The 27,360-nt window shown below is 31.4% G+C and overlaps 3 protein-coding genes across 7 annotated transcripts in view; 1 reads left to right on the top strand and 2 right to left on the bottom strand.

Annotated features, from left to right (window-relative positions):
* The window catches only part of LOC658375 (uncharacterized protein), a 53,590-nt gene extending 29,231 nt beyond the window's left edge, over positions 1–24,359 (bottom strand). Inside the window, exon 1 of one of the 3 annotated variants that reach the window (XM_015983260.2) lies at positions 24,030–24,359. Coding sequence is in view for 1 of the 3 variants with exons in the window: in XM_015983258.2 (XP_015838744.1) it covers positions 12,369–12,452 (84 nt within the window). In the remaining 2 variants the exon portion in view is untranslated. Of the gene's footprint in view, positions 1–12,368; positions 12,526–22,873; positions 22,968–24,029 lie in introns of those variants that run through there. The other 2 variants (XM_064355224.1, XM_015983258.2) reach the window with 2 other exon arrangements.
* LOC103314212 (uncharacterized protein) lies at positions 2,306–27,359 on the top strand. Of its 3 annotated transcripts, none has more exons than XM_064355221.1 (9): positions 2,306–2,666; positions 2,719–2,888; positions 6,519–6,640; positions 19,936–20,138; positions 21,581–21,851; positions 25,408–25,537; positions 25,872–26,005; positions 26,051–26,110; positions 26,871–27,359. In XM_064355221.1, the coding sequence occupies exons 1-9, from the start codon at positions 2,346–2,348 to the stop codon at positions 27,203–27,205; spliced, it is 1,746 nt and encodes a 581-aa protein (XP_064211291.1). In that variant the 5' UTR covers positions 2,306–2,345; the 3' UTR covers positions 27,206–27,359. The 3 variants fall into 3 exon arrangements, with proteins under 3 accessions (XP_064211291.1, XP_015838741.1, XP_015838742.1); XM_015983255.2 differs by having other exon boundaries at positions 2,307–2,666; positions 21,572–21,851; XM_015983256.2 differs by having other exon boundaries at positions 2,308–2,666; positions 21,572–21,851; positions 25,408–25,474.
* On the bottom strand, positions 20,166–21,540 carry LOC103314221 (neuroglian). Its single transcript, XM_015983257.2, has 4 exons — positions 21,425–21,540; positions 21,082–21,378; positions 20,749–21,019; positions 20,166–20,701 (listed from the first exon to the last, which is right to left on the bottom strand). The coding sequence occupies exons 1-4, from the start codon at positions 21,483–21,485 to the stop codon at positions 20,206–20,208; spliced, it is 1,125 nt and encodes a 374-aa protein (XP_015838743.1). The 5' UTR covers positions 21,486–21,540; the 3' UTR covers positions 20,166–20,205.
* Position 27,360: the final 1 nt, after the last annotated feature.

Genomic DNA, 27,360 nt, shown 5'->3' with positions numbered 1-27,360 from the left:
TTTAAATATTTGGTTCATCATATTTTGAATTCTAATTCTTACGCTTGTTTTATTATTTTCTATTATCTAAATACCACAAAAAATCCAGTTTTTGTCTCAGAAAAGTCTATAAGCGCTCGAAAAAATAGTAGAACATAATTTTGGGTACTTTTTACCACATTTTTTGAAATAATAGAGCAAAGCGTAAAAAACACAAAAATAAATTTTTCTCGATTTCTCAACTTATTTTTGACGAGCTTTGGCAAAAAAAAACGGTAACACAACGAGAACATAGATTCATTTTGAATGTAATTTAAGAAGTTTTCTTCGCTATTTTAGCTCAAAAACGTGCTGAAGCATACAACATATGCAAGAGTTTTATTTCATTTAATTATTATTATTATTAATTTTATATTTAACGTTTTTGGGGCTTAGGTTAAATTTAATAGTAGACAAAATTTAAAATTTAATGTTAGTGTTTTACTGTCTCTGTTACCTTTACATTGTTTCTAGATTTTGGTTTAAATGTGGTTCACGAGTTGAAAATAAATAAAATTATTATTATTATTATTATTATTATTATTATTATTATTATTATTGTTTTCACAAATTTTTGATTTATTTTGACATAGTTTCACTAAACAAGTGATTTTGGTTAAAATATGTACTGAAACGTGCGAAAAATTTAAAAAGTATGTAATTCTCAGCCCAATTAAACGATTCATTAAAGAAATCTTATTTCATTTATGAAAAAAATATATATAATTAAAACATTTTTTGAGTAACATAAATAATTGTGACTTCGGCCCGAACTGAGACATGTGTTTGTAAAAGTTACATAAAATCATAATATATACAAGATAAGGGCCGGTTTATAGAAGTGTCTTAATCCGGAGTTAAATGCGGGATTAACTGATCACGTGACCAAATTGAATCTATTTGATTGATCTTTTGGCGTTGTTAACTTTTAACAGTGTAATTAACTTTAACTGAGCTTTCTGTAAACCGGCCCTTAGTCTGCTAAAAGTACTTAAAATAATATATTTTTACTGAATCTTAAAAACCAATAATAATAATCACTCAGATTTTAACGTTTGCTATTTTTTCTGATTTTTTTCAAAATATTTATAATCATTATTCCTTACGCTAGAGATTTAATTAAAATCAATTAATTATGTAATATTACGGACCGGTTTACAGAAGCATCATTAATTTAATCTGCAATTATCTGATCATGTGACCAAATTGAACCAATTTGATTGGTCTATTCGCGTTGTTAATTTTTAACTACGAATTAAAATTTAATGAAGCTTTCTATAACCTGAGTCACTGAAAAAAATATTATGCTTGGGTAAATGCTTTGTGCAAAAAATACATAAAAAATGTAACTACAACCGCAAAATATAACAACATAATTAAATAAAAATTAAAATACACAAAAGTACCTAATTTTACGTTTATTGCTGTATATTAGCTGTTTCAAAACTATAAAAACACCAACGGCGCATTTTTTCTCAAAATTAGCTGCTGTAAATTATTTATGCACTTAAAAAAATAATAGCTACTGTAATTTATACTTTCAATAAGAGATAAGTATTTTATAATTTTATCAATTTTATTTAAAAAAAATAACTCGGTAAAATGCGTTTTTATAGTTTTGAAACAGCTAATAAATGCTATTCAAATTTCGATTAATTAATATTTTAATGTTTTTAATTTTATTAACATTTATATTTGATTAACTTGATATTTGTTAATGGCAACCTAATTCGAATTAGTTTAATTTTGAATTAAATCTTAATTTCTCTTTCTGTAAACCGACCCTTGGTCAGTTACCGGTTTTTAATACCGAATTGTAAAAAAATCTGAAAAAAACACGTACATACTGAAAAAAAGTAAAGTACCTAATTAATACCAAACGCCGATTTTTGTGTGATTTTTAGTTTTTGAGAAATACTTTTAGCAGACTCATCTAATAACAACAAAAATCCAAACGTTGGAGTCAAAAGTAGGAGAAATAAATAGTTTTAATAATAAATTCTCGTAAATCACGCAGTGAAAAACCCCAGATTTGATGATAATATCCAGTATTTATTTAAATGTAAGACAAAATAATTTAATGGTTATAAAAACTTGAATTATTTTTAGAGTGGTAACATCCAACCTTGGTGCATTAAAAGTGAACAGATGTCTTGGAAACAATCTGCTGCATCGCTGTTGGAACAATCATTTCCTTGTTTAAAGCGTGTGTAAATGATTGAAGATAAATATTGAAATAACTGAGTGAAAAGCTCAGTCCTTGCGCAGCCGCGAATTTTCCGATCGATTTTAAATTATCTCCAGCTGATTCCTTGTAGTTTTCCGCCATGTTTGCAATGCCAACATTTTTTAGACAAGCTTACACGTTTCCATCAACCCTAATGTTTTCAAAAGTGTCCACAATTTTGCTGTTAGTCTTAGTAAATAGTCTAGTCAATTGTAGTGCATTGCGTGTGAAACGTGCAGACATTGACCTACAGACCTGCATTGACAACTTCGACATACACAGAGACAAGATAATCCGAACGCAGGATTCCCAAAAAATGGGTGCGAAATATTTAACAGAGATCGATCTGGGAACGAGAGGAGAATGTCTCAGGCTGTGTTGTGAGACCGACGATTGTGATGTCTTCGTTTTTGAAGAGAAGGTATTTTTCTCTATTGTCTCAAATTTGATTTACGGCCGCTTTCTATTTGCAGAATTCTGGAAGCTGCTATTTGTTTCATTGCGGCCCACCGGAGGATTTTAAATGTAAATTTACACACCACGCTAACTACTCCAGTGCAGTTTTGGCCATCAATCGACACCTACCAGATCTTGAAAGTCAGATTAAACTAACCAAACACGAACAGGATTTGAGCAAACTGAGGTAAACGTTTCAAAAAAGACAAATAAACAAAGCGATAGACTCAAGTTAATTTATTTGAAAAGAAGGGTGTTGGAAAATGAAAAAATAAAGCGAAACAAGAGATTGTGACCGTCTCTAGGTTTCCTGGTATTGAAGGGTGGTTTTCCTAGCACCACCTGGCACCTATAGTTCGGCGCACATTGAGCGGAAAATTGAGGAAAAATCACAATAAGCTTAAGTTCAAAGTCAGACACATTTATAATAAAAAACACACGAGAGTTGAAATAACTCGCTCGAAAAAATTTTTTTACGTAATTTTGACATTTTTTTATAACAATCGCTTAAATACATAATAATCCGCTTTGATCACCAATTTAATTATTAAAAAAACTTTAATTTTTTTTTAAATTGTTTTAAGTTTTAAGACTGCCTTATTTTTTATTGAAAACTGGTAAATTTAAAAAAATTCTATTGGAACATCAATTTTAAAATAAAATTTGATTTTTAGTCTTATTTTGTTCGATCTAGCTAATTCTTCAAAAAAGGGTTTAATTTATGAGAAAAAGTTTGATTAACTTATAATTTCACTTTTTTAGTAAGTAAGACTTTTCCTTTACCAGATGTTGCAAAAAATCGGGGCATTTTGAAATGAAAACTTGTCTTATTAAGTTATTAAAGAGATTTTTATTGATGAAGAAAATCACTTACACGAGTTTGTTATACTATTTCAATGAGAGAGTGCTTATTTACAAAAAAAATTGTAATACGGCTTGTTTACATCTTGTGAAAAATATTACAATTTTTAAAAGAAAAATATCTCACTTGTATTTTTTTAACAGATAACATTAACTTCTAAATTTAATAATAAACATTTTTTAAATAATATTTTTTTAAGTAGCTTAATCGAGGTCGTAATTTTGTTAACTTGACGTTGGATATCACAGAATTCAAAATTGAGTTAAGAAACATTTTACTCTTATCGTACTTTTGCATCCTTTTAACACTCATAACTTTTAAGTAGTGTAAAACCAAATTGTGATATTTTTTAACTACAAAGTACGGCTGATCTTGAAATAAAGATCTGGCTAAATAAAGAAATTTTTATCGCTGCTTTTTCATTCAGTAGAGTTCCACCTCAATACTTTTTAAGAAAATTGCAAACAAATGTAAAAAAAATCATAACTTAAAAATTATTGAGAATTTAGCGAATTTCTCGACGCCAATCGATTCCACAGATTATTTTACCAGGATTACATCAAAATGGTTTCACTTTTTTAAATAGTTTTGCCGCAATCGACGTTTGAAAAGTTTGTGTGTGAATATTTCATCTAGTTTTTGATATTCATCGAGCAATAACTCGGGAGCCATTAGAGGAAACCCTATTAAATTTATTAGCGTTGGAAAGCTCTTTTCTTAATCTATTTTTAACAAAAAAGATCATTGTTCTCGGATTAATAGTTTTTAAGGAAATTGCAAACAAATGTAAAAATAAAAAAAATTCATAACTTAAAAACTATTGAGAATTTGGCGATTATCTCGACGTCAATCGATTCTCCAGATCATTTTACGTGGGCATACATCAAAATAGTTCTACTTTTTCGAATAGTTTTGCTGTAATCGACGTTTGAAAAGTTAGAGTGTAAATATTTTAACACGTTTTTGATATTCATCAGGCAATAACTCGGGAACCATCAGAGGAAATCCTATTAAGTTTATTATCGTTGGAAAACTCTTTTAATAGTCTATTACTATCAAAAAAGATCATTGTTCTCGGATTAACACTTTTTGAAAAAATTGGAAACAAATGTAAAAATTTAAAAAAATCATAACTTAGAAACCATTGAGAATTAGGCGATTTTCTCGACGCCAATAGATTCCCCAGATCATTTTACATAAGTTTTTATCAAAATAGTTTCACTTTTTCGAATAGTTTTGCTATAATCGACGTTTGAAAAGTTAGTGTGTGAATATTTCAACACGTTTTTGATATTCATCGGACAATAACTTGGAAACCATTAGAAAAAACCCAATTAAGTGTATTATCGTTGTAAAGCTCTTTTCTCAATCTATATTATCGAAAAAGATCATTATTCTCCGATCAATAGTTTTTGAGAAAACTGCAAACAAATGTAAAAATAAAAAAAACTTAAAAACTATTGGGAATTTGGTAAATTTCTCGACGCCAATCGATTTCCCAGATCATTCTACACAGGTTTACATTAAAATAGTTCCACTTTTTCGAATAATTTTGGTGTAATTGGCTTTTGAAAAATTAATGAGTGAATGAATATTTCAATATTTTTTTAACATTCATCGGGCAATAACTCGGAAACCATTAAATGTAACCCTACAAAGTTTATCATCGTTGGGAAGCTCTTTTAATAATCTAATTTTATCAAACGATCAGTGTTCTCCGATTAATAGTTTTTTTTTGATGTAAACAAATGTAAAAATTAAAAAAAAACTTAACTTAACACTATTGACGCTATCAATTCCCCAGATAATAAAATAATAAAAAATAATTTTTACAAAATTTTGTTTACATCAATTTTTTTAAGAAATGGCTTACTTCAGACTCTATTGTTAAATCGATACCTGAATTCAAAACAGAATTCAATAAAAGGTAAGAAACATTTACAAGTATAACCAGGGTCGGTATTTTCTTTTTTTTTTTGAATATTAGTAGTGTTGGACGTTTCACTGAAATTCATCTAAATTCAATTTTTGAAAAAATAAGGCATTAAAGCCTACTATTTATTGTCGTCTAGAATGCGTTATGGTGGCTAAAATAACTTAGTGACCTGTTGGACAAGGTTTTTAGTACAAATTTTTCGAATTTAATTGAAACTGTTTTGAAACTACTATGGATTATTGGATTTACTCTCAGATTTACTGAAATTGTTATTGAAAACTACTGGAATTCTCTTTGGAACCGAAGTTACCTCAAATTTCTTAGAATTATACGAATTCATTTGAAAGTACAGGAATTATGTTGAAATTACGAAATTGAAGAAGGAATCATTATGGGAATGAAGAGGTAATTACTGGAATTAATTTGGGGTTATTAGAATTAATCTCAATTTAGTGTAGTTTGCTAGAATTTTATTGAATTTTTTCTGGAATTAGTGGACATTCGAAGATTTTTTTTGGAAATGGCACCTAATTAAGCTGAGGCATTTTTATTTTATTTTTTTAAATTAGTTAAATCAAGCCTAGACTAAGGTATCTTTAACATTACAAGCTCAAAGCTTAAAACTTAAAACCAATATTAATGATCGAACACAAAAATCTGTTGCGACATTTGTTTTTTGAACCTTTCAGGAAGTTATTTGCAAATTTGGAAACCACAACTAAACAATTATGAATTATGACAAAGCGAAGTTTACTGCGTACAATAACTAATTTATTTATAAAATTTGCGCCGATTTTTCATCAAGGTATGCTAATATGGGTAAAAATCAGCATGTGTAATGATCGGTATTATATTATAATTAAAACTTTCTACATTAACATCCGAAAGAAAAAGGCAAACTGGGTCACATTGCAACCTCCATGTGAAAAACCCAAACAATAACCCTTGTATGCAATTCGCTCTCGACATTCTTCAACAGTAATTACGTATTTCGAGAAAAAATTGCTTTATTTTTGCAGAAAGCCCGAAAGCGAGCCAGAAGTGCTCCCGCAAGTGTCCGAAACCCGGCCCATCTCCTCGACACCTGCAGCAACGACGGCAAAGCCCGCGACCGAAGTCAAGACGAAGCCTTCTGAAGAGGGTGAGTAGTCATGTAATCATTAGTGTGACTGTTTTGGGCCGCTAACTTTAATGTTCCATCTGAATTTCACGCTTGCGTAACAGACTTCCGTGAAAATTTAAATGTTGCACATTTTTTAGTCAAGCTTGGGTAAATCGCCCGAAATCACCACAATACACCCACAATCTTATCGCCGTTTGATCTCACAATCGCCGTTCTAGAACCGAGGGCCAAATTGTTCAGAAAATTTATCACAGGCCACGACCCAGTAAACACAAGATTGTGCATTTTTTCCTTTTAAAAAAACATTTTACAATAAAATTCAATGCGGTAGGGATTCCAATGTCAGCTGCATTCATTACACGGATAATCGAAATTTAACAGCTTTCGCACTGACCTTAATCACAATTCACTGAGTCCGAACTGCGGATATCTAAAGGTTAGGATGCGAAACGACATGCAAATAAAACGTTCCCGTCCCGATAGTTCCGTTAATGTCAACAGAGGGCGCACTTGTTCCATTACCGCCTAAGTTTCCAGAGCAATGAATTTGAAAAAATGGTTGTATTTGTAAAACGGTTAACACATAGCAAATAAAAAAATACAGGCAGATAGAGCATTTAATTCTCGATAGTAAAACATAAACATAATGCAATAATTTTATCGAAATATATATTAAAAAAAACAAACTTTAAGCAATTTGCACTCCGTCCCATGTTTTTCAAAACGCTGCGAATACGGTTATAGATGCAAGAAAAATGTTAGGAAGATAGTTGTAGAGAAATAAATTTTCTAAAGACGGACAAGCGAAGGATTTGCTTCATTTTGCTGCATTTTGTATTTGAAAGTCAATTTAAACCTAAACCGTGGAAGATAGAAAAATGGTGTTGCGGACTTTTTTGTAGAAAATTGAGTTCTCTATAACTTTGTGCCCTAAACATTTTTTGTATCTTCAACAGTATTTGCAGTGTTCGCAAAAATATAAAGTACAACGCAAATTGATAATTCTAAGTTATAATTCTTTGGGTATCGTCGCATGTTTATCAAAACGCTGGGAATACGGTTGAAGATACAAAAAATGTGTAAGGAACAAAGTTGTAGAAAATTAAATTTTCTACAAAAAAGTCTGCGAGACCATATCCCTATCTTTAACCATTTAGGCCCCAAAGTCGTTCAAAGACGGACAAGCGACGGATTTGCTTCATTTTGCCGGTGGTTAAGTATTTGAAAGTCAATTTAAACCTAAACCGTGAAAGATAGAAAAATGGTGTCGCGGACTTTTTTGTAGAAAATTGAGTTCTCTATAACTTTGTTTCCTAAACTTTTCTTGTATCTTCAACAGTATTTGCAGCGTTCGCAAAAATATAAGGTAGAACGCAAATTGATAATTCTAAGTTATAATTCTTTGCGCATCGTCGTATGTTTATCAAAACGCTGAGAATACGGTTGAAGATACAAAAAATGTGTAAGGAACAAAGTTGTAGAGAATTAAATTTTCTACAAAAAAGTCCGCGAGACCATATCCCTATCTTCAACCATTTAGGCCCCAAAGTCGTTCAAAGACGGACAAGCGACGGATTTGCTTCATTTTGCCGGTGGTTAAGTATTGGAAAGTCAATTTATACGTAAACCGTGGAAGATAAAAATATGGTGTCGCAGATTTTTTTGTAGAAAATTTAATTCTCTACAACTTTGTTCCTTCCACTTTTTTCGTATCTTCAACAGTATTTTCAGCGTTCGCAAAAATATAAGGTAGAATGCAAATTGATAAGTTATAATTCTTTGCGCATCGTCGCATGTTTATCAAAACGCTGGGAATACGGTTGAAGATACAAAAAATGTGTAAGGAACAAAGTTGTAGAGAATTAAATTTCCTATAAAAAAGCCCGCGACACCACATTTCTATCTTCTACAGTTTAGGTATAAATTAAACTTTTCGTTACATGACTACCGATAAAATGAAACGAATCTGTCGTTTGAACGTCTTTGAACTTCTTTGGGGCCTAAATCGTTGATGATAGTGATATGGGCTCGCGGACTGTTTTGTAGGAAATTTAATTCTCTACAACTTTCTTCCTAACATTTTTCTTGTATCTTTAACCGTATTCGCAGCGTCTTGAAAAATACCAGACAAAGTCCAAATTTCGAACTTAAAAAAATTTTTTCCTAATGAAAATTTTAGTCGTCAGTTAAGAGTCCAAAGCTCAACATTTTTGCCTTTCTTCCAAGGAACTAGTGAAGTGACGCTCGAAGCGCCCTCATTTTTACTGCGCCACGCGCCGAACTATTTTTTGGGTTCTCGTTTCATCTCCTAACTTATAGTTCTCCGTAGTCCGAACGAAAAAATCTCGGAAAAGACCAGTTTTTATTAGTTTAGATAGTAAATGCGTTGTAGTTTTTAAGCTTGGGGCTGTTCTGATAATTACCAAACCTACAAAGGTACCGACTTGAGGAGGTGATCTAGTCCAAGCCTACACAATTTTTTCAAACTGTTTTCACTGATTTTCAAAGTAACGGTTCTGATTGTTTTGTTTCGTGGAGAGAGGTCCAAATTAGCATTTACGACAACCATTAAGGTTCGTTAGGTTTGAGATTTATTTCATTGGAGTTGTTTTTCTTTGATATATCGGCGCCACAAGTTCGGAAAATTTTATCTCTTCCAAGGACTCGTGTTTCTAGCCCAATTTTCTGTCGCAACAAAAAATTTTCCCAGGTCATCATTATGATTTATAAAGATACGTTGGCGTTAATGGCAAAAAGTGAGATTGTTTCGAAATTTGACGACTGGAAGCCTTGACCTCAATTACAATTAAAAAACTCTTGCCATTGTACAAGTGACAGTTCCGTTTGCTCAAGAAACGTTACCAGGACAAGTTTTTTCCAAACCCAACCTATTATAATTCTGATGAACCCGAATATGAACCTCATTATTGTAGGCGGAAAAACACGTTTTTTCAAGAGTATTGACACTGAATTTATGGAAATCCTCCTCTCGCCAATTAAAAAACATTCGCTTATTTTTAGACAACTATTTTGTAAAAATAATAAAGTTGTTGAACTTGCGTTCACACGCTTACAATGATGGGTTAAGAATACAGTTTGCCAAATGGATACAATTGTTTATTGTGAAAATACGAAAGTGAAATTTTCGCTGCTCTTGTTTCTCAATAAAAACGGATTGTTATGGCCAATTAGAAACATGGAAAAGGCAGCAATCTGTACACAATCTTTCCATTTAGGAGTGTCGGAACTGTGTATTCAGTGCGGCCATAAATACCATACAGTAAGACAGGAAAAATTCAGAAATTATTTAGAACAACTAATTAGCAAATAAAGTAAGAGTTGGAAGTGTTTTAGCTCCAGATATTGCATAAGCTTTTGTCAGGAAGTGTTCAGCTGATTTGACTAATTTCATGAATAAAGTGATTACGTTGCTTTATTACTCCTTCAGGTTTTTTGGCGTAAAGTTAAAAATCGTTCGGTTTCATAATAATTCCAAGACCTGCATATTTCTGTATCACTTGAAAAATGTAATGTTATGAAAGGTTTATAATTACAAAAATATTTTAAACGTGCTTCAGGACAAAGCTTTATTGACAAAATTATTTTTCTATTTTAGTCTGATAATAAAAAATAAGAAAACTTTTGATTGGCACTTATTTTTAAATCAGAGAGGAAAACCGTTTTAGTCGAATTTTCAAAATTCTGAAAATAAAATTTGTCATACTTAACCATAACCATAATCAATCAAACTATCATTGGCCCCACTTTTGTAATAATAATTTATGTTTTAGGCAATTTGTAACTCACTTTGTTTACCTAACTCTCAGAAGAACAAAACTAATGAGAACATTTTAAGAAAATCAACCAATTAATTATAAAATACAGGGTGATTCAAAATCATTGAACAATCTCTGGGGTGCTGATAATGGACATTAAACTGAATTAAAAGTTCCTATGAAAAAAATTGTTTGAGCCTTTTTTCACGAGTTATATTTCTGTAAAGTTAAATTTTTGGTGCTTCAGATCATATTTTTTTTACTTTAGTTGGCGGAAACGACAACTCATGGAATACTAAACAAATACCTGTTGAAAAAATCAACAATTAATGTCTTATGATGTACAAAACAATGAGAAAACTATCAAATTCCACAATAAATTGACATCATAGGAAACAAAAGAGCAAAAATCGATACTGTTGATCAAAAAAACAAAAAAAAATATCAAAATTAATGTATTTAAAAAATTCTGACTTCATTTTTGTGCTTAATTAAACGTCTTTTAAACCATACGAGAGTTTGTCCGTCACTTTTGAATCACCCTGTATAGGTTTGGTAAATTTTTCATTACCAATTCGTACCTGTAGGCCTGCTAAAAAAACTACCAAAAATAATAAGGAAAATATTTTTTTTAAATCTACTCGTACCTCTCGTTAAATAAAAACAATTTAAATGTTAACGTCACATTATCAAAGAAACTGTCACATTAAATTAGAATAGGAATTATATACTGTCATACGCACATCAAACAAAAATGAAATAATTTATATTTTCGAATTTTGTACAAAATTTATAAAATTATGAAATATTTTTTATTAAAAAAATACTTCCGAAAAGAAAGTACAAAAGCTTTGTATACAAAATTATATGTACAACAAACAACAAAAATAAAAATAGCCCACAAAATTCTTATCTTTATTATGGGTCATTTTCAAAAAAAAAAAACGGTCGATGTATTAATTTTTTGTTTTTTTTTTTAATTTTAAAAAAGACGCCTTTACTCAAAAACTAGTGACGCTATAAATGTTGCTGTGACGTCAAAATGTAACTCATCTATAAAGGATTCAAAAATTTTATGAATTTTGGTTCAGTATTATGTTGTTCAAAATGAATTTCAAAATAAGGAATGAAAGATATTTTAGTTGAATGTGTCCGTTGAAAACCAGACCCAACTTTTATTTATTTTTTAAATACAATGTAATTTGCAATTTTTTTGACCTAATTTTGGTTACGTTAGAGTATTTTTTAAATGACAAAGAACAGCTGTGTTTTTTTAATAATGAAAAAATGTGTAATAGTTCTTAACTGTCGCAGCTGTTAATTATTTTTTTTTGTAATATTTTTGATGTCCTGTTTTTAAAAATTTGTTATTTTTTACTAGATTTCTTCATAGATTTAGACACCTTTGATGATGTACCTAATTTTAATACCCCTAAGCTTTTTCGACGTTTTTAGAATGTGAAACTTAAAAAGCCTTAATGTAATGTCGTCAATTTTTTTTAATAAAACAATATATCTTTATTCAACATTTCGACATTTTCTATTTATAGGTCTTATGAAAGAATAAAAAGCTTTTCAAAACACTGTACCTAATTATCTAATTAAAATATCCCCTTCAGGTGGTATTATGACTTAATTTACATTAGAATTTAAAATTAAAAAAAACAGAAAAAGAATAAAAATGCACAAAAAAGAAAATAAGAAACACACCTGATTATAAAAGCAGACAAAGACAATACAAAATTTAAAAAAATACCTTTTCAAGATTATTATGTACTTATTAATAGACAAGAAAAGTAGATTCCATTAGTTTAATGATTTTTCAAAATTGGACTAAAAACCTCTGAAATTTTTGAAAAATTTGCAAAAACTGAAACGTATTCAGAAAAAACCGAAATTGAAAACGGCAAAAAGAGTAATAATTCCTGGATGTCTCAACCAGAGAATCAGAAATATTAGTTTTGACTTACGGCCGCCTCGCGGGTGAACCCCTGTGGCACGAAGACACTGTCGTTATAAGGGAACAGGGGTGGCCTTCTCAACTTCGAAGCCATAACTCAGTTGCAAAGCACAATGTCACAAATCACGAGCACTCGGTGAGAACCAGCTGGGAGACAGTAAAAGAATAACTGCGATGGTCTCGCTGTTGTCGCGAATATTTCCAAGAGGTACTGGAGAGAGAAAAACAAGAAATGCGGGCAGAGAGAGAGACATAGCGGTCAAGGAATCAATCATCGGTATTTTATGTAAAACAGTTATGATTCAAAACTAGTAAGAGTGGTGTTTATTTTCTTCGGAACTATTAGAAATTGTTATTAATTAAATCAACAATTAGTGCGGGAACGATGCTTCCAAGAGAAATGGATGCGGTAATAGTGAAAAGGAATGCCTCACATCTTTCATAATTAAATAACAACTTAGCACAAAATGATTGTTTATGGAAGCGGTGTGAACTATTGTCGGAAATTTTAATCGGAGACGTGACATTTTACAACTAGTGCATAGCAAATAATCAACGGATGGTGGAGACGAATTGGGCCCAATTTCTGTTTCACACTGATAACTGCGTCTCAAAGGATGCCTCTAAAGATTTTAGGACAAAAAGTTGAGATTCCTCGCTGTGATAACTCTCCAGAAAAAAAAACAATTTAGGTTAGTACTGTATTTGCATTATCGAATCGACCGGAAATAATTTGTATTTCTAAGTGGTACAGCGAATTTATTATCACATTTTTGAAGTTACATCGAGTGATTTTAATTGCAAAGTGGGAATAGAATGGACAGATAAGTGCTGTGTGACACGTTTACATTTTAAATCCCCATTTAAACTAAAAAAACAAACAATGAAATGGTTTATTGTATCAACGATTTCTTTGTACACCATTAAATTTTTATTATGATTACCCCAAACTGCAAGGAAGAAAAAAAAGAGAAAAACGAGTGACATATTCTCGAGTTCGTTTTTTGAGAAAATAATTTTGGTCGCTATCGTCTTTTGTTTTGGACTTATAAGCAGAAGTTAACATTTTAGCGAAATCTTAAAAAAATCATATCTTCCTTATTATAAATGATACACATTTGAAACAAAGACACTATACAGGCACTTTTTTTCAGAGAATCTAATAATGTTATCAGCGATTTTTTTCAACCAATTGTTTAACTGTAATAACATAAAGTTGTATTTTTTTAAATAGGAATTATAGTTGGCTATGACATTTTCGAAAAGCTTATATTTTTCTGATTTGATGTGTCTATTTGTGTAATACATAATTTTAAATATTTAAGAAAAAACAAAACATTTCGCTTCATCTTTATAGTAGGCCATGAAAAATTTTGGATTTTTAATTAAAACTATGAAAATTGTATTACTCAACAAGTATTTATAATTTAATGATTTTTTAAACCCTAATTAATTCAAAAACAGCATAATACATTTTTATTAGATCAAATTTTTGCAATTAACAAAAATTATTTGTTTTTATATTTAAAATGGCAAGCTCACGTTGTCATTCTATTTGCCAATTTTAAACATGAAATGTCGGAAGAAAAATTGTATGATCGCGTATCAATAAAATTTTATTTTACAAAAAAATGTCAATCCAAACACTAAAGTCAAAAAAATAAAAAAATACACAACATTATCAACTTCACCTCCATTGCACTTTACTAAATCATAAAAAGTGGCATCAAATGGTAGTTTGCAATTTTCTCCACATTTTTTATGTAATTAAAATCTGCGAGGCTCGTATAGTTGTTCAATTGAAAATAACTTTAACACACAAAATTTCTAGATTATTCACACCTTTTATGTCAAATAATTTTTCCATAGCCAACTACTTTCAAATATTTTAAATATATTTTTTATCGAAAATATATAAAAATTTCAAACTATATTTATATTGTTTTAGAGTTCTGAAAAAAATAAGCTTTTCGAAAATGTCATAGTCAAATATGATTCTCATTTAAAAAAAATACAACTTTATGTTATTACAGCTAAACGAATGATTAAAAAAAATCGCTGATAATATTAAATTCTCTATAAAAAAGTAAGATCATGGCAAAAAAATCATATCTTCTTTATTATCAAAGATACACATTTGAAACAAAGACATTATACAGGCACTTTTTTTCAGAAAATTTATTAATGTTATCAGTGTTTTTTTCAACCATTCGTTTAACTGTAATAATTTAAAGTTGTATTTTTTTTAAATAGGAGTCATAGTTGGCTATGACATTTTCGAAAAGCTTATTTTTTTCTGATTTGATATGTCTACTTATGTAATACATAATTTTAAATATTTAAGAAAAAACAAAACATTTCGCTTTATCTTTATAGTAGGCCATGAAAAATTTTGGATTTTTAATTAAAACTATGAAAATTGTATTACCCAACAAGTATTTATAATTTAATTAATGATTTTTTAAACCCTAATTAATTCAAACACGGCATAATAATTTTTATTATATCAAATTTTTGCATTAAATAAAAATTATTTGTTTTTATATTTTAAATGGCAAAAACTCACGTTGACAGTCTATTTGCCAATTTTAAACATGAAATGTCGGAAGAAGAAAAATCTTATTAATTGTATGATTGCGTATCAATAAAATTTTATTTTACAAAAAAATGTCAATCCAAACCCTAAAGTCAAAAAAATAAAAAAATACACAACATTATCAACGTCACCTTCACTGCACTTTACTAAATCATAAAAAAGTGGCATCAAATGGTAGTTTGCAATTTTCTGTACATTTTTTATGGAATTAAAATCTGCGACGCTCGTATATTTGTTCAATTGAAAATAACTTTAACATAGCTTATTTTTATAATTTCACATTTTTTACATTAATAACCGTTCACAAAATTTCTAGATTATTCACACCTTTTATGTCAAATAATTTTTCCATAGCCAACTACTTTCAAATATTTTAAATATATTTTTTATCGAAAATATATAAAAATTTTAAACTATATTTATATTGTTTTGAGTTCAGAAAAAAATAAGCTTTTCGAAAATGTCATAGCCAACTATGATTCTCATTTAAAAAAATACAACTTTATGTTATTACAGCTAAACGAATGATTAAAAAAAATCGCTGATAACATTATTAAATTCTCTGTAAAAAAATGCCTGTATAATGTCTTTGTTTCAAATGTGTATCTTTTACAATAAGGAAGATATGATTTTTTTAATATTCCACTAAAATGTCAACTTTTGTTTATAAGTCGAAAACAAAATTATTCTCTCAAAAAATGAACCCTAGAATGTGTCACTCGTTTTTCTCTAAAGTTCTTAGTTTTGGAGATCGCCTATTCGGACATCCAAAATGCAGCACCCTGTATAAAAAAAACGTTGCTACAATATAAACCCCTGCCCAACAACAATTTTTATTGTTGCAAAGGATAGAAAAAAAAAAGAAAATTTGTTGATCGGTGTAATTGTTGTAAAGGATAGAAAAAAAAAAATTGTTGATAGGTGTAATTGGAGAACGCTGGCAACACTTTCCCTGTAATGCGAGTAATAAAAATGGCAAGAAATCAATTTCTTGCACATCTTCATTACGCTCAATTTTATCTAATAGCGCACGATGTCGGTGAAGAAAGTCCAGGTCGTTAAGTGCAAAAAAATGTTAATTATAACTCTAAACGATACTTTTTTCAATCATTCTTGTCCAGATTTCACTGTTTTCGCTTTGCAAAAAGTGGTAAAAGCGGAATGAAAAAATGTGGTAAAATAGCTAAATTCGTGGTGTCGAAATGAAGGTATTGTGACCTCGTCTACGCAATTCATGCCCATACAACTCATGTTCCGTAACCCAACCGGACTCGAACCGGATTGACTGCTAAGGAAGCATCGTCAGAAACAGCTCCGGGCTGTGGGTCGCATCTTGTACCTCGAGTTATACAAACACCTGAACTTGAACCGTTAAGAAACTATTACATTATACAACACCTATTAACATCAAACAGTATTACTTTCTTCCTCCGACACACCTGGAGTCCTTCTGTCAATATTGTTAGAGAAAAACGTTGGGTGGCCAATTTTGCCATTATGCAAAGCAATTGTCTTTGAAATTGTTTAAACTGGTTTTGGTAAAACCGTTCAGTTAATAAATTGGACTGTAATTTAGACCATCGTTATTTTTCTAATTCGTTGCAAATTGCAGGAAATGGTCAATTTAAATTTAAAAATATCTTCCACCTACTTGAATTTAATAAAACGTGACGTCTGTGAATGCTCCTGCTAACAAGATAACAGGAAACAAAAGAAATGGTTTTTACATTTTAATTAAATAACCGGCGTGATTCCAAAACAGCCATTAACTTAATCATAATTGTATACATTCGTTTTTTATAACATTATTAATAATTCACTGCAAGCTCAGGTTAAATAATCTGGATGAATTTTAAATTGAAATAAACACGTGGCCTGGATTACTCTTTAATTAGTCTAAATCAAACACTTCAAAGAACTTGCAAACATAAATTATAGAAATTATTGGGAAAAAAATCTTCTAATCACGGAAAATAATTAACGGTAAAATTTTGATCCATTGGAGCCATCTAAATCTGCAATAACGTTACCTAGTTTTTCTAATTAGCTACGAACTAAAAATAAATTATTTTTTCCTAAAAATTTAAGTCATTGATTTATTGATGATTCAGACTTATTCTAACAAACTTTGTACACAGTCATCCACTATAAGCATTGCTCATTGAAAATACTGTTAGAATGACGTCAAATTTGTTATTTTAAATAGAAAGTTATGTTTTTTCCTGTGTTTTTCTTGACTTATGCTAAGAAAATTTTTATCAGCTTTTTATACAACGTGTCTCAAATTTGCGTCATAGAAAATCACTTCACTAGGCCAAGTGTAGAAACAAAGTGAAGATTCGGGGCTTCCCCACAAAGATAGATTGGTTTGAGGGTGCACTGTAGATGCACTTTGATTGCGTTTTCGTCAAATGCAGGCAAAAAGTTTTAGTGTTTATTGTTATTTATGGTGTAGATGATTGTGAAAAATAGTAACGTAAAACAATTTCTTGAAAAACTAGCTTTATTTTGGAGTAAACAAATTTTAAATTTTCGTATTTTTTCTTAAAAATCAGACGAAAATTACCAAAATTTAAGGCTTTTTTACTCCAAAATAAGGATAATTAAAAAATAGTTTTAGGTTACAATGAAACTTTTAGCTTGCATTTGAAGAAAACGCATTTCAAAGAGTGATCTTCAAACCTGTGTATCTTTGTAGGAAAGCCCCAATCTTATTTTTTTTTCTACATTTGAACTACTGAAGTGCAATACACTGAACTCGGAATTCGCTAATTTTGAGACACCCTGTATACCCAAGTTTAGGCGTTTCCGAATTAGAATTTAAATCAGTAACTGTATCATTTTTAAATATTTTGCAATCGTATTTAGACATTTGAAAAAGAAATTTTAAATTTTTTCGTTGGTTGTTTCAAATTTCGAAAAAAGTTAACAAACACCAAATATTTACTGGTACCTTTAGTTACCTTTTACAAAAGTTCTTATACCTACTATTCAATTTTTCTAAATGAAATGGTCCAAATAAAAATGCTTTAACAAATAGAAGATATTTTAATTTATTCTCTTTAATGATGTACCTATTTTTATACGTTTAAAAGATTTTTCGACGTTTTTAGAGTGTGAAACATAAAAAGTTATAAAGTCATCAATTTTTTTTTAGTTTAGTATTCGGTCCTGAGTATCCTGAGTAAAACATTACCTTACTTATGGTACGTACAATTCGACATTTTCTATTTTTAAGTCTTATGAAGGAACAATAAACCTTTTCAAAACAGTGTGGCTACTTTAAAATATCCCCTCCTGGGTACCTAAATAAAAACAAAAAGAACGTAAAGCCCTATATTAGGAATTCAACTAAAATGGAATTTAAAATTAAAAAAAAGAAATTAAAAGAATCATGAAAATGAAGAAAAAATATAATAAAGAACATTTTCCAATGTCAGTCAAAGACAAAACAAATATATAATGTTTAAAGATCTTTCTTTGTGTTTAATAAAAAAAAAGTTATCCCATTAGTTTAATAATTTTGTGTTTTTTTAATTCTTTGCAAAAACCCTAAAATGAAAAAAACTTAAAACGAAAAAATTAAATTATTATTAAAAATTATTGTTAACAAGGTTTTTTATTTCAAAAGTTCAATTGTTCAATTTCTCTAAATGAAATGGTACAAATTTTATTTCAGCAAATAGGAGATAAGTTATTCTGCATTATTACATACCCCATGACCTACACCCATGATTTCAAGTTATTTTAATTTTACTTTGTCTAGTAACAAAAATAAGGCACTTAAAGTTCTTCAAAACACTTGAAAATAATAACAAAGTTATCAATTTTCGAAGAAGCAGGTACAACTTAAAAAAAATAAAAAATGTAGGTACTCGTAAATATTTAAAACGGCTAAACCTAGGTATAGGGAAAGCTGATAAAACTTTTTCTATTCTTCTGCTTATTTGCTGGTTGTTTGTTCAGTTTTAATCCGGATTTTTTCGTTTTTATCTACGTCGATCGTAATTTATTGTTTCTTAGTATTTTTATTTCTTTGGTCCTTGTGTTGTTAGATTTGCAATATATCTATGTGTGTGAGCTTCAATATTCTACTACTCGATTCAGCCATTATTTTCTATTTGTTGTCTTCCTTATAACTTTTATTTTCTCCTTTTTTTAAATTTCGTGCACAGTTTTTTTACAAATTTGTTGTTCCTCCATGTCAGTATTTTTTCCGGTAATTTTCTGCCGTGCAATTACGTATCGGAAAATATTTTCTACAAAATAATAAGTGTTTTGGGAAATAGGTGGGTATGAATCATTGCTCAATTTTTAAATCAAAAACACTTGAACCGAATGGATTCGAAATTAAAAAATGGCAAAGTATCGAGTTTTTTGGTAGTTATTTACTTATATGCCTCTGTCTTCCCAAAAAAGACTGGAGAATAGAAAAGGTTTGGGAAAATAAACGCAAATAAATAAAAAACACTTTGCTGAATAACTGGGTGTCCAAGTTCAACGATTTAAACGAGACAACGTATTAGAAAAAATCCTTAATATATTTTTTATATTTTGCAATTGTTGTCATTTTAAATATTTTTTTTTATTTTAATATCTGGTAAGTTACCCGAAAATTTAAACCGACATAAAAGAACCGAACTAAAAAATAATTCAAATCACAATCACAACAAAGTAAAATTTTCTGAGTAAGGTAGCAGATTGTAAACCCAATAGACCTGTTTAAATTATTCAGTCGCTTGAATTTAAAAAAACACAATATTTTTTCTAGGAATTTTCCTCAAAAAAATACGGTGTAAATTCTGTTATACCACCACAAACGTTCTCTTTATTGTTCTAATCCCCGCTAGAAAACCATCACCATCACGCTTGTCCGGCTAGATCCCATCACTTAAACCGGAAAAAATTCCCGGAAACGGCACATCACTGATAATAATCAGTGTTTCGCCATTTCAAGCCTTGAAATGTGGTGTGTTTACAGCTCGGAAATGCAGCCGTTATCAGTTCGAATGCCGATCGACCAGCGAATGCATTGCAATTTACAACGCTTGTGACGGTATTCCTCAATGCGCCGATGGAAGCGACGAAGCACCGGAACTGGGCTGTCCGGAGTCTCTCACAACGCCACAGCCAGCGCCAGTCCACCTCAATAATCCGATCCAACCCGCCAGATATGACCCCAATGTAAGGAGAATTACACAACACTGCGTCTCCATGCTGTATTATTTATTGCGTAACCACCTTACATAAACTATAAAATATTTGAATACAATTTCGGGGGAGTAAACACGGTTCCGCTTTCCGTGCTGAACTCGCCATCAACTGCAACTATGACCATCTCGTACTTCTTGCACGCGTCGAAATTGCGCAACAAAATAAAATCTTCGCTGGTTTCCGGCTCCGTGACCGTGTAATCCGTCTCGCCCCTCACTCTGTATTTCAGATAGAAATACTCGCCCGGATTATTACTGACGTCAGGCATCCACAACACGAGACAATCGACCAAACAGTTTTGCTCGTAGTCGGTTTTCACAGGACTTGGGGTTGTTTCCTTATAATTCGTGTGATTATAAAGCAAATAATCGTAATAATCATCCACTTCCTCGTCCTCCTCTTCAGCCGGACTTGTAAGAGTTTTGTAACACTTTTCGTCCCTCTTTGGCGTTGTGTAATTAGTTTTGTACACAAATCTCGATGGGAAGGGCTCGACCGGGGTGTGGGGCCCTAAGACAATCCCCGCCTTAGTTCTAAAAACTCAAACTATTTTCATGCTAAAAATTGAACAGTTTTGTACACATCGCTTTCTCCGGCACAGTTAACGGCAGAAACGCCGATCTGGTATTTCACTCCTTCTTCCAGTCCAGTTAATTTAGCTTGAAACTTGTCCGGATCATTGATTAGATGCGAGGTCTCCCTTTTTATTTCACCAAACGTGTCGTTCATTTCGCGGCAATAAATCCTGTAGCCTAGAAGTATGCCGTTCGGTTGGCTTGGTTTACTCCACCGAATCAGAACCGACTTATTGCTTAAAGTAAAAATGTGAAGGGTTTGGGGACTTTGCGGTTCTGCAAAAATCAAATCAGGACAGACGTTTCGACGTAAATGTCGTCCTCAGGGGGCGCTGTACCTCGCTGGGGGGCGTCGAAACTGATCGCCTCGCTCGGGGGGCCCACGTATTTTTCGTTACGGACCGAAACCGTGATAAAATTTTTCGAAAAAGGGAAAAAATCAATACTGGCTCTAGTCACGTCTGGGGGAAACGCGTAAACTAGACTCCCGGCGTGGTTCCAGGTCCGTACCAAGTACCCCTTGAAGCTGCCCCGGACGGTGTCAGGCTCAATGGGGTCCCACTGGATCAAAACTTGCCCCTGATTTATTTCCAGTAACGTCAAGTTCGATGGGGCCTTCGACGGTAACAACTCGCCTATTTCGTAATAATTGGTTTGAGTTTCGGAATTTGTGGTACTTACGGTGGGCCCCAAAAACGGAGGCGCAAAATTGTAACAGCAGGAACAAGACCGTCACAAACATCGTGTTGTAAAGAAATAACACTGTTCTTGAGATCTAATTCTCTAATTAACAGGAATATGGCAATTTTCTAATCTTGTTTGTTCTAGATTCCGCAGCAACAGCTCCATCCGTTACTTCCAGGGTTATCGCAACAGGAAATCTACCGACCTCAGCTAACACCAGAAGCTTTGGCTCAGCCCCAGATGCAGGCCATGCCGCATCAGGAGGCCGATTTTTTGAGGCCGATTCCCAACGCGCAAAATATCAATTCGCGAGTACCGTTCGATGGTCAACAAATGGTGCAGTACGCCCCTGGACCGGTGCAAATGCAGGGGAATTGGGGGCCGCATCAGGCGCAGATGGGGCCGCAAGTGCCGCAATATGCAGGTAAAACGTAACAAGCAACTATCAATTTCGTTTCTATTAAATAAAATAAAAATTTTATTCAATAAAAATAATTTGTTGCTATTTATTAGTTTATCGGGATTTTAGTTAATTATAATCAAATATTGAAAAGAAAAAACAGAGAAGAAATATTATAGTAGCCATGGGGATTTCCAATGGTTTTTTTTTTTATTTTTTTAAATATAAGTTTAAGGCAATTCTATTCGAAATGTGAGATTTTAGTGGTCAAAACGTTTTCTAAATACTCTAAAAAAATTGTAAAGTATGAGGGGGGAAAGGTAAACTCTCAAATTCCAACTTTCGAAAGAAGTACCAAAAACTTAAACATGTGGAACAGCTCTATTAGAAAATATTTGCATGTAAATTCGTTAAGTCTGGACAGAGGATCCAAAATCAGCATTCTATCGCATCATTAGAAAAAAAAACAAACGTAAACAATTCCGATATTTTTATTTTATTTAAACTTAAACATTCAAATTTTAATACAGTGTTTAATAAATAACGAAGACAATAATTCTCTCAATCTTAAAGAATGGAAACCAAGACAAGATTGTAAAATTTTGTTTTTTACGATTCCAATCAACATTATCATTTAATGATAATGTTCAAAAAGTAGAGGGAACACATTTTTCAAAGCCCTCTTAACAAAAATGACAGCTCTTTCTTGGAAAATTTGGTTTTATTCTTCCATATTATAAAAATCTTAGGTTGGACAATTTTGGGGTGGTACTGTCTTTCCTTGCCACCCCCGCATTTCGCTACAGGTGCGAATCGACACGCTAATAAACCGGATCTGTGGAATTTGTTTTTGTCCTAAAAGACCAGTTTTCTAGTGGTTTTCTAATTATTTTCGGAAGGATCCACTTAAATTTTGTCGTACTTTGGTTACAAAGATTCAATCAGCTTTGATATAATCTTCCGGTGAGTCGCACGCCGGCAATGTGGACACATTTATTGCAAAACAACACCAGCCCCGCTTTTATACAATATTTAGGAGTACTTACCCCATGACCCCCTTTGGCACTTTTGAATATCCTGGGCAGTTTTCACTTTTCACAGCTTTTCACCGTCTTTACGTCTTTTTCGAAGTGTCAATAGGTAATTGTCAAATTGAAAGATGCGCGCGCATGCGCTGTGATTTTCAACATTTGGTCATTTGAAAAATTCATCTCTCGAACTTTTTTGACTAATACAAAAAAAATTCAATTCAATATTTCTTATTTACTTCTTCTCACTATCCCAATTTTGGTATTTTTCATGTAACAGATCGTTCAATATTAGCGAGAGGGGTAGAATTCAAAGAAAAAGTGAAGATGAGATGCAACAAAGACAGACTCATCCTTTATGAATTAACGTAAGGACCGTAGTGGGTGTTGTAAAATTTGTAAGCATTTTAATTGGTCGGTTTGAAGTCGGCCATTAAAATTACGGGGAAAACCAATCACTTTGGATTTTTTGATTCATTGAAAAATTATAATTTTGGATATGATTGGTTCATTTAGGGTCGGCCATTAAAATAAGTGAGAAGCCAATCATTTTGATTTTTTGGACACATTCATTATTTAACGTGAATGGTTAATAAAATTTTTTAGACAGTCTTTCTTAAGTCAAAATTTTAGTGAAAAAATTGACTGCTGCTCATCTCAATTGTAAGTTTATTTGTTTTTGTACTTAAAAATTTCGTTAAAAAATTACGTTTATGTTGAAGTTTTGCCAAAAAACTTGTAGATTTTGAATGCACTTCTGGCCTTTGAACGCGTTATTATCGAATACCTCAGAATACTAAAAGAGGCAATGAGATAATATCCAAAAATTAGCTTCTCTTACAAAATTTTAACGAAAGAACACGTACATACCGAAAAAAAAACATTCAGTAAAAAATTTTTGTAATTTATTGTTGCACCTATGTGGTTCTACATTTTTTCCTTTCTTCTTTTGGAGAATATTAAGCAAACCTCTACCTCTTGAAATTGAATTCAATGCACTTATTTAAATCTGTGCACAGTGACAGCGTGTGTTTTAATTTTTTGCATGTTGTCTGCAAAACCCCCTTCAAGGATGCCTTGGCACGTACAAAAATATCAGCCCACGAAGAGTTACCATATCAAATATTATTATCACTATCAGTACTAGCTAAAAATAAAAACACTCCAGACCTACCTTGGAGAAAAAAGGTGTCGTGACGATTATGCAATTCTGAAAAGTTGCCACTTAATCACATTTCGGCACCAAACATGTCGGGAAAAATCTTGCGGTAACAACGCTCGCATTTTTTCGATCTGGTAATTCTCTTGCACTTGAGGACTGAAGGTACCGGTATACTGATTGATAACTGATAAAGTAACAAAGCAGGTGGAAACGACTGCGAATTATTAACAGACCGATTACAATATCGTTGTATCCCTCGATCCCGAGAGTGCCGAGCAAATTGGTGTTTTCAGTATTTGTAAAATTAAACCATTTTTCTGGACACAGCACGTTCACACACAACCCCGCAAAGACACACTGACCTTATCTATTAGTACGCAGCGATAAGAAAGTAAGATTTCAATAGCAAATCGTCTTTTTTACAAAGATTTTTTTGTAGAGACTTATCTTGTTTATTTCCACAATTTTGACTACACGTTTATGATTCACTAATAACTAGAGTTCGGATTTTTTAGCACAAAAATCCGTATTAATAATTTATGATAGTTCAAATACCGTGGGAATATTAAAAAGAATTCAAAAATAAATTTTTCGAAATTCTATTTACTTTTTGAGTTAGTTATTAAAACTTTTTTTAATGGCATTTTACTAGGACAATTTTTTTTGTAGAAGATTTTGCTCTATAAAAATGACTTCTGATTCAAAAATATTGCTTTAAGTCAGTGTTTTTTTTAATGAAATTATTAAAGTTGCATTCCGAGCTCATTATTCTAAGCAGCTGTGTAAGGAGATTTTCGGAACTTCATTCGTCAAATTTTTCATCAAGACGTCTTAAAATGACGAAAGTTCATTAATTCAAAAAAATTACAAATCTTTAAAATCATTAAAAAATATTAAGGCTAAAAAAAGTTTAAGAAAATTAGAATAAGAATATAGCACAGTTATTTTGGCATTAAAAACGCCAAATTAGCCAATAAGTATTAAAAAAATTGGTTTATTTACAACAGAAAAGCTCAACTTGCTAATTCGTCAAAAAATGTACGCTGCTTATTAAAATAACGGATTAGCAAAATGCAAGGAATCCGAAGCCTACTAATAACATTGAAATGAAAATTTTACGAGTACAATCCAGCTTTATTATAACCTTTATGTATCAAGGATTTTTAATATATTTATTTCAAATTATTGTATATTTTATATTAAGGACTTTTAATATGTATGGGTAGTGTTTTAAATTTCATTACAGGATATTGATCTTGGATTCTTTTTTTTTAATTTGGGATAATTCGGCTTCTGCCGTTTGCCCATCAAGTTACTGTAAATTTAGTCAGAAAAATTGTTGAATATATGAATTAGAAATAAGCATTTCATCTTTGACTCTTATTTTCAGATAAAAACAGCCACATTTTCAATCACAAGGAGACCGGCCTGCAAGTGCCTGATGGCCAAGAGATCAGGTATAATAAATATAAGGGAGCGATGCAGTATTTGCATCGCGCTCTGGGATACTCGGGCGCAGGGTGAGACGGCTATCCAAACTAGAATAGAAAAGCACTCTGCACGAAAAAATAGTTACTTCTAGCTTCTAACTCACTCATTTCTTATTTTCAAAAGTTTCGCTTAAATAAGAATAACAACCCAAAAAAAATTCCCATATTCTTAATTGAGCGAACTTGCTTAGTCAAATGCACTAGAAATTAGCTAAAACAATGCAACAATTAGACAACCTGCCCATCTATCAGAAAAGAAAGTGTAAATAAATTTAATCAAAACACTTGATCTTGGATAGCTTTCTTCCTAATTGACTTTACACCAGCTCCCAATTTTTCAAAGTGGTGAAAAATTCAATTTCAGCCAAATGCAGTACGGGGAGCAGTATAACCCCAAAATTGCCAGCTATTACGACAATTATAGGCAACCCATCCAGCAAAAAAACTGGGAACAATACCAGTACCAACAAGAGGCCGGAAACTGGCACCCTGAAAACGGTAAAAACACAACAGTAAAAAAACGCAATAACATGACTATTTCAGAGACCCCCAAAAACGTAGCTTATAAAACCACCTCACAAATGGGGCATTCGGAAAACAAAGGTAATTAATTTTACTTGTGACGCCTCCTTTGTGATCAATTTTTGGGTAGTAATAAAGCGATCAGTAATAAATTCGATTTTGATCAGTAAAAAATAATAAATGATCAGTATTTATTTCATTTTTGCACAGTAAAAAATTTCAATGACAAGTAAACCACTCACAGTATTTTATTAAAATTTGGAATTCTACACTCTCTAGTTTTGAGATGCTATTATTTACTTCGCATTTATTATTTTCACTGTGCATTTATTATTTTTACTGTGCAATTATTATTTTTATTGTGCATTTATTATTTTTACTGTGCATTTACTATTTTTACTGTGCATTTATTATTTTACTGTGCATTTATTATTTTTACGCGCATTTATTATTTTACTGTGCATTTATTTTTTTTACTGTACATTTATTATTTTACTGTGCATTTACTATTTTTACTGTGCATTTATTATTTCTACTGTGCATTTACTATTTTCACTGTACATTTATTATTTTACTGTGCATTTATTATTTTACTGTGCATTTATTTTTTTTACTGTACATTTATTATTTTACTGTGCATTTACTATTTTTACTGTGCATTTATTATTTCTACTGTGCATTTACTATTTTCACTGTACATTTATTATTTTACTGTGCATTTATTATTTTTACGCGCATTTATTATTTTACTGTGCATTTATTTTTTTTACTGTACATTTATTATTTTACTGTGCATTTATTATTTTTACTGTGCATTTAATTTGTACCCATTTTTAATTAGAAAACCCGATTCACGAGCAAGAAAAAATGGCCCACGAGTTGAAACAGCACTCCAAAGAAGCGACGAAACAAGACCTTAAAATAAAAATCGAGAAACACAAGGCCAAAGCCGAGCACTATCCCGACGTGGTGGCTTACAAGATGGACGGATCTTCGGAAGATGGCGTCCCGGAAACGGCGAGCGGGGCCGTCTTATCACTAACTCTCGGCTTAATTATCACTTGTGTGATGGCGCTGTTGATCGGTTGTCGGTTGCGAGTGCGAAGACGGATGCGGAAAGGAGGCAAAAGTTATGCCCACGACGCCGATTATTTAGTGAACGGAATGTATTTGTGAGAGGATATTGAGCATATTGTTCAAAAGTTAGTTGTAAATAGTTAGGCTAATACTCATCAAAACGATTAGGTTTGTTTTCCCATCGATGATTAAGTGTTTACATCTTTTGTAATCGTTTTGTATTTAATTAGAGGGAAATATATTTTCAAGTGTCC

Source organism: Tribolium castaneum, chromosome 2, assembly GCF_031307605.1.
Source record: "Tribolium castaneum strain GA2 chromosome 2, icTriCast1.1, whole genome shotgun sequence".
In the NCBI taxonomy this organism is placed as follows: Eukaryota; Metazoa; Arthropoda; class Insecta; order Coleoptera; family Tenebrionidae; genus Tribolium; species Tribolium castaneum.
This window is presented reverse-complemented; position numbering and strand designations above follow the sequence as displayed.

Excerpts from the sequence above, each read along its gene's own strand:
- LOC103314212 (XM_015983255.2), top strand. The coding sequence starts at position 2,346 with ATGTTTGCAATGCCAACATTTTTTAGACAAGCTTACACGTTTCCATCA. Across the intron at positions 25,538-25,871 it reads CTGGGATACTCGGGCGCAGG|CCAAATGCAGTACGGGGAGC; the intron begins GTGAGACGGCTA and ends ATTCAATTTCAG. Across the intron at positions 26,006-26,050 it reads AAACTGGCACCCTGAAAACG|AGACCCCCAAAAACGTAGCT; the intron begins GTAAAAACACAA and ends TGACTATTTCAG.
- LOC103314221 (XM_015983257.2), bottom strand. The coding sequence starts at position 21,485 with ATGTTTGTGACGGTCTTGTTCCTGCTGTTACAATTTTGCGCCTCCGTT. Across the intron at positions 21,379-21,424 it reads CTCCGTTTTTGGGGCCCACC|GCGAGTTGTTACCGTCGAAG; the intron begins GTAAGTACCACA and ends ATTACGAAATAG. Across the intron at positions 20,702-20,748 it reads TGTGCCGGAGAAAGCGATGT|AACTAAGGCGGGGATTGTCT; the intron begins GTACAAAACTGT and ends TTGAGTTTTTAG.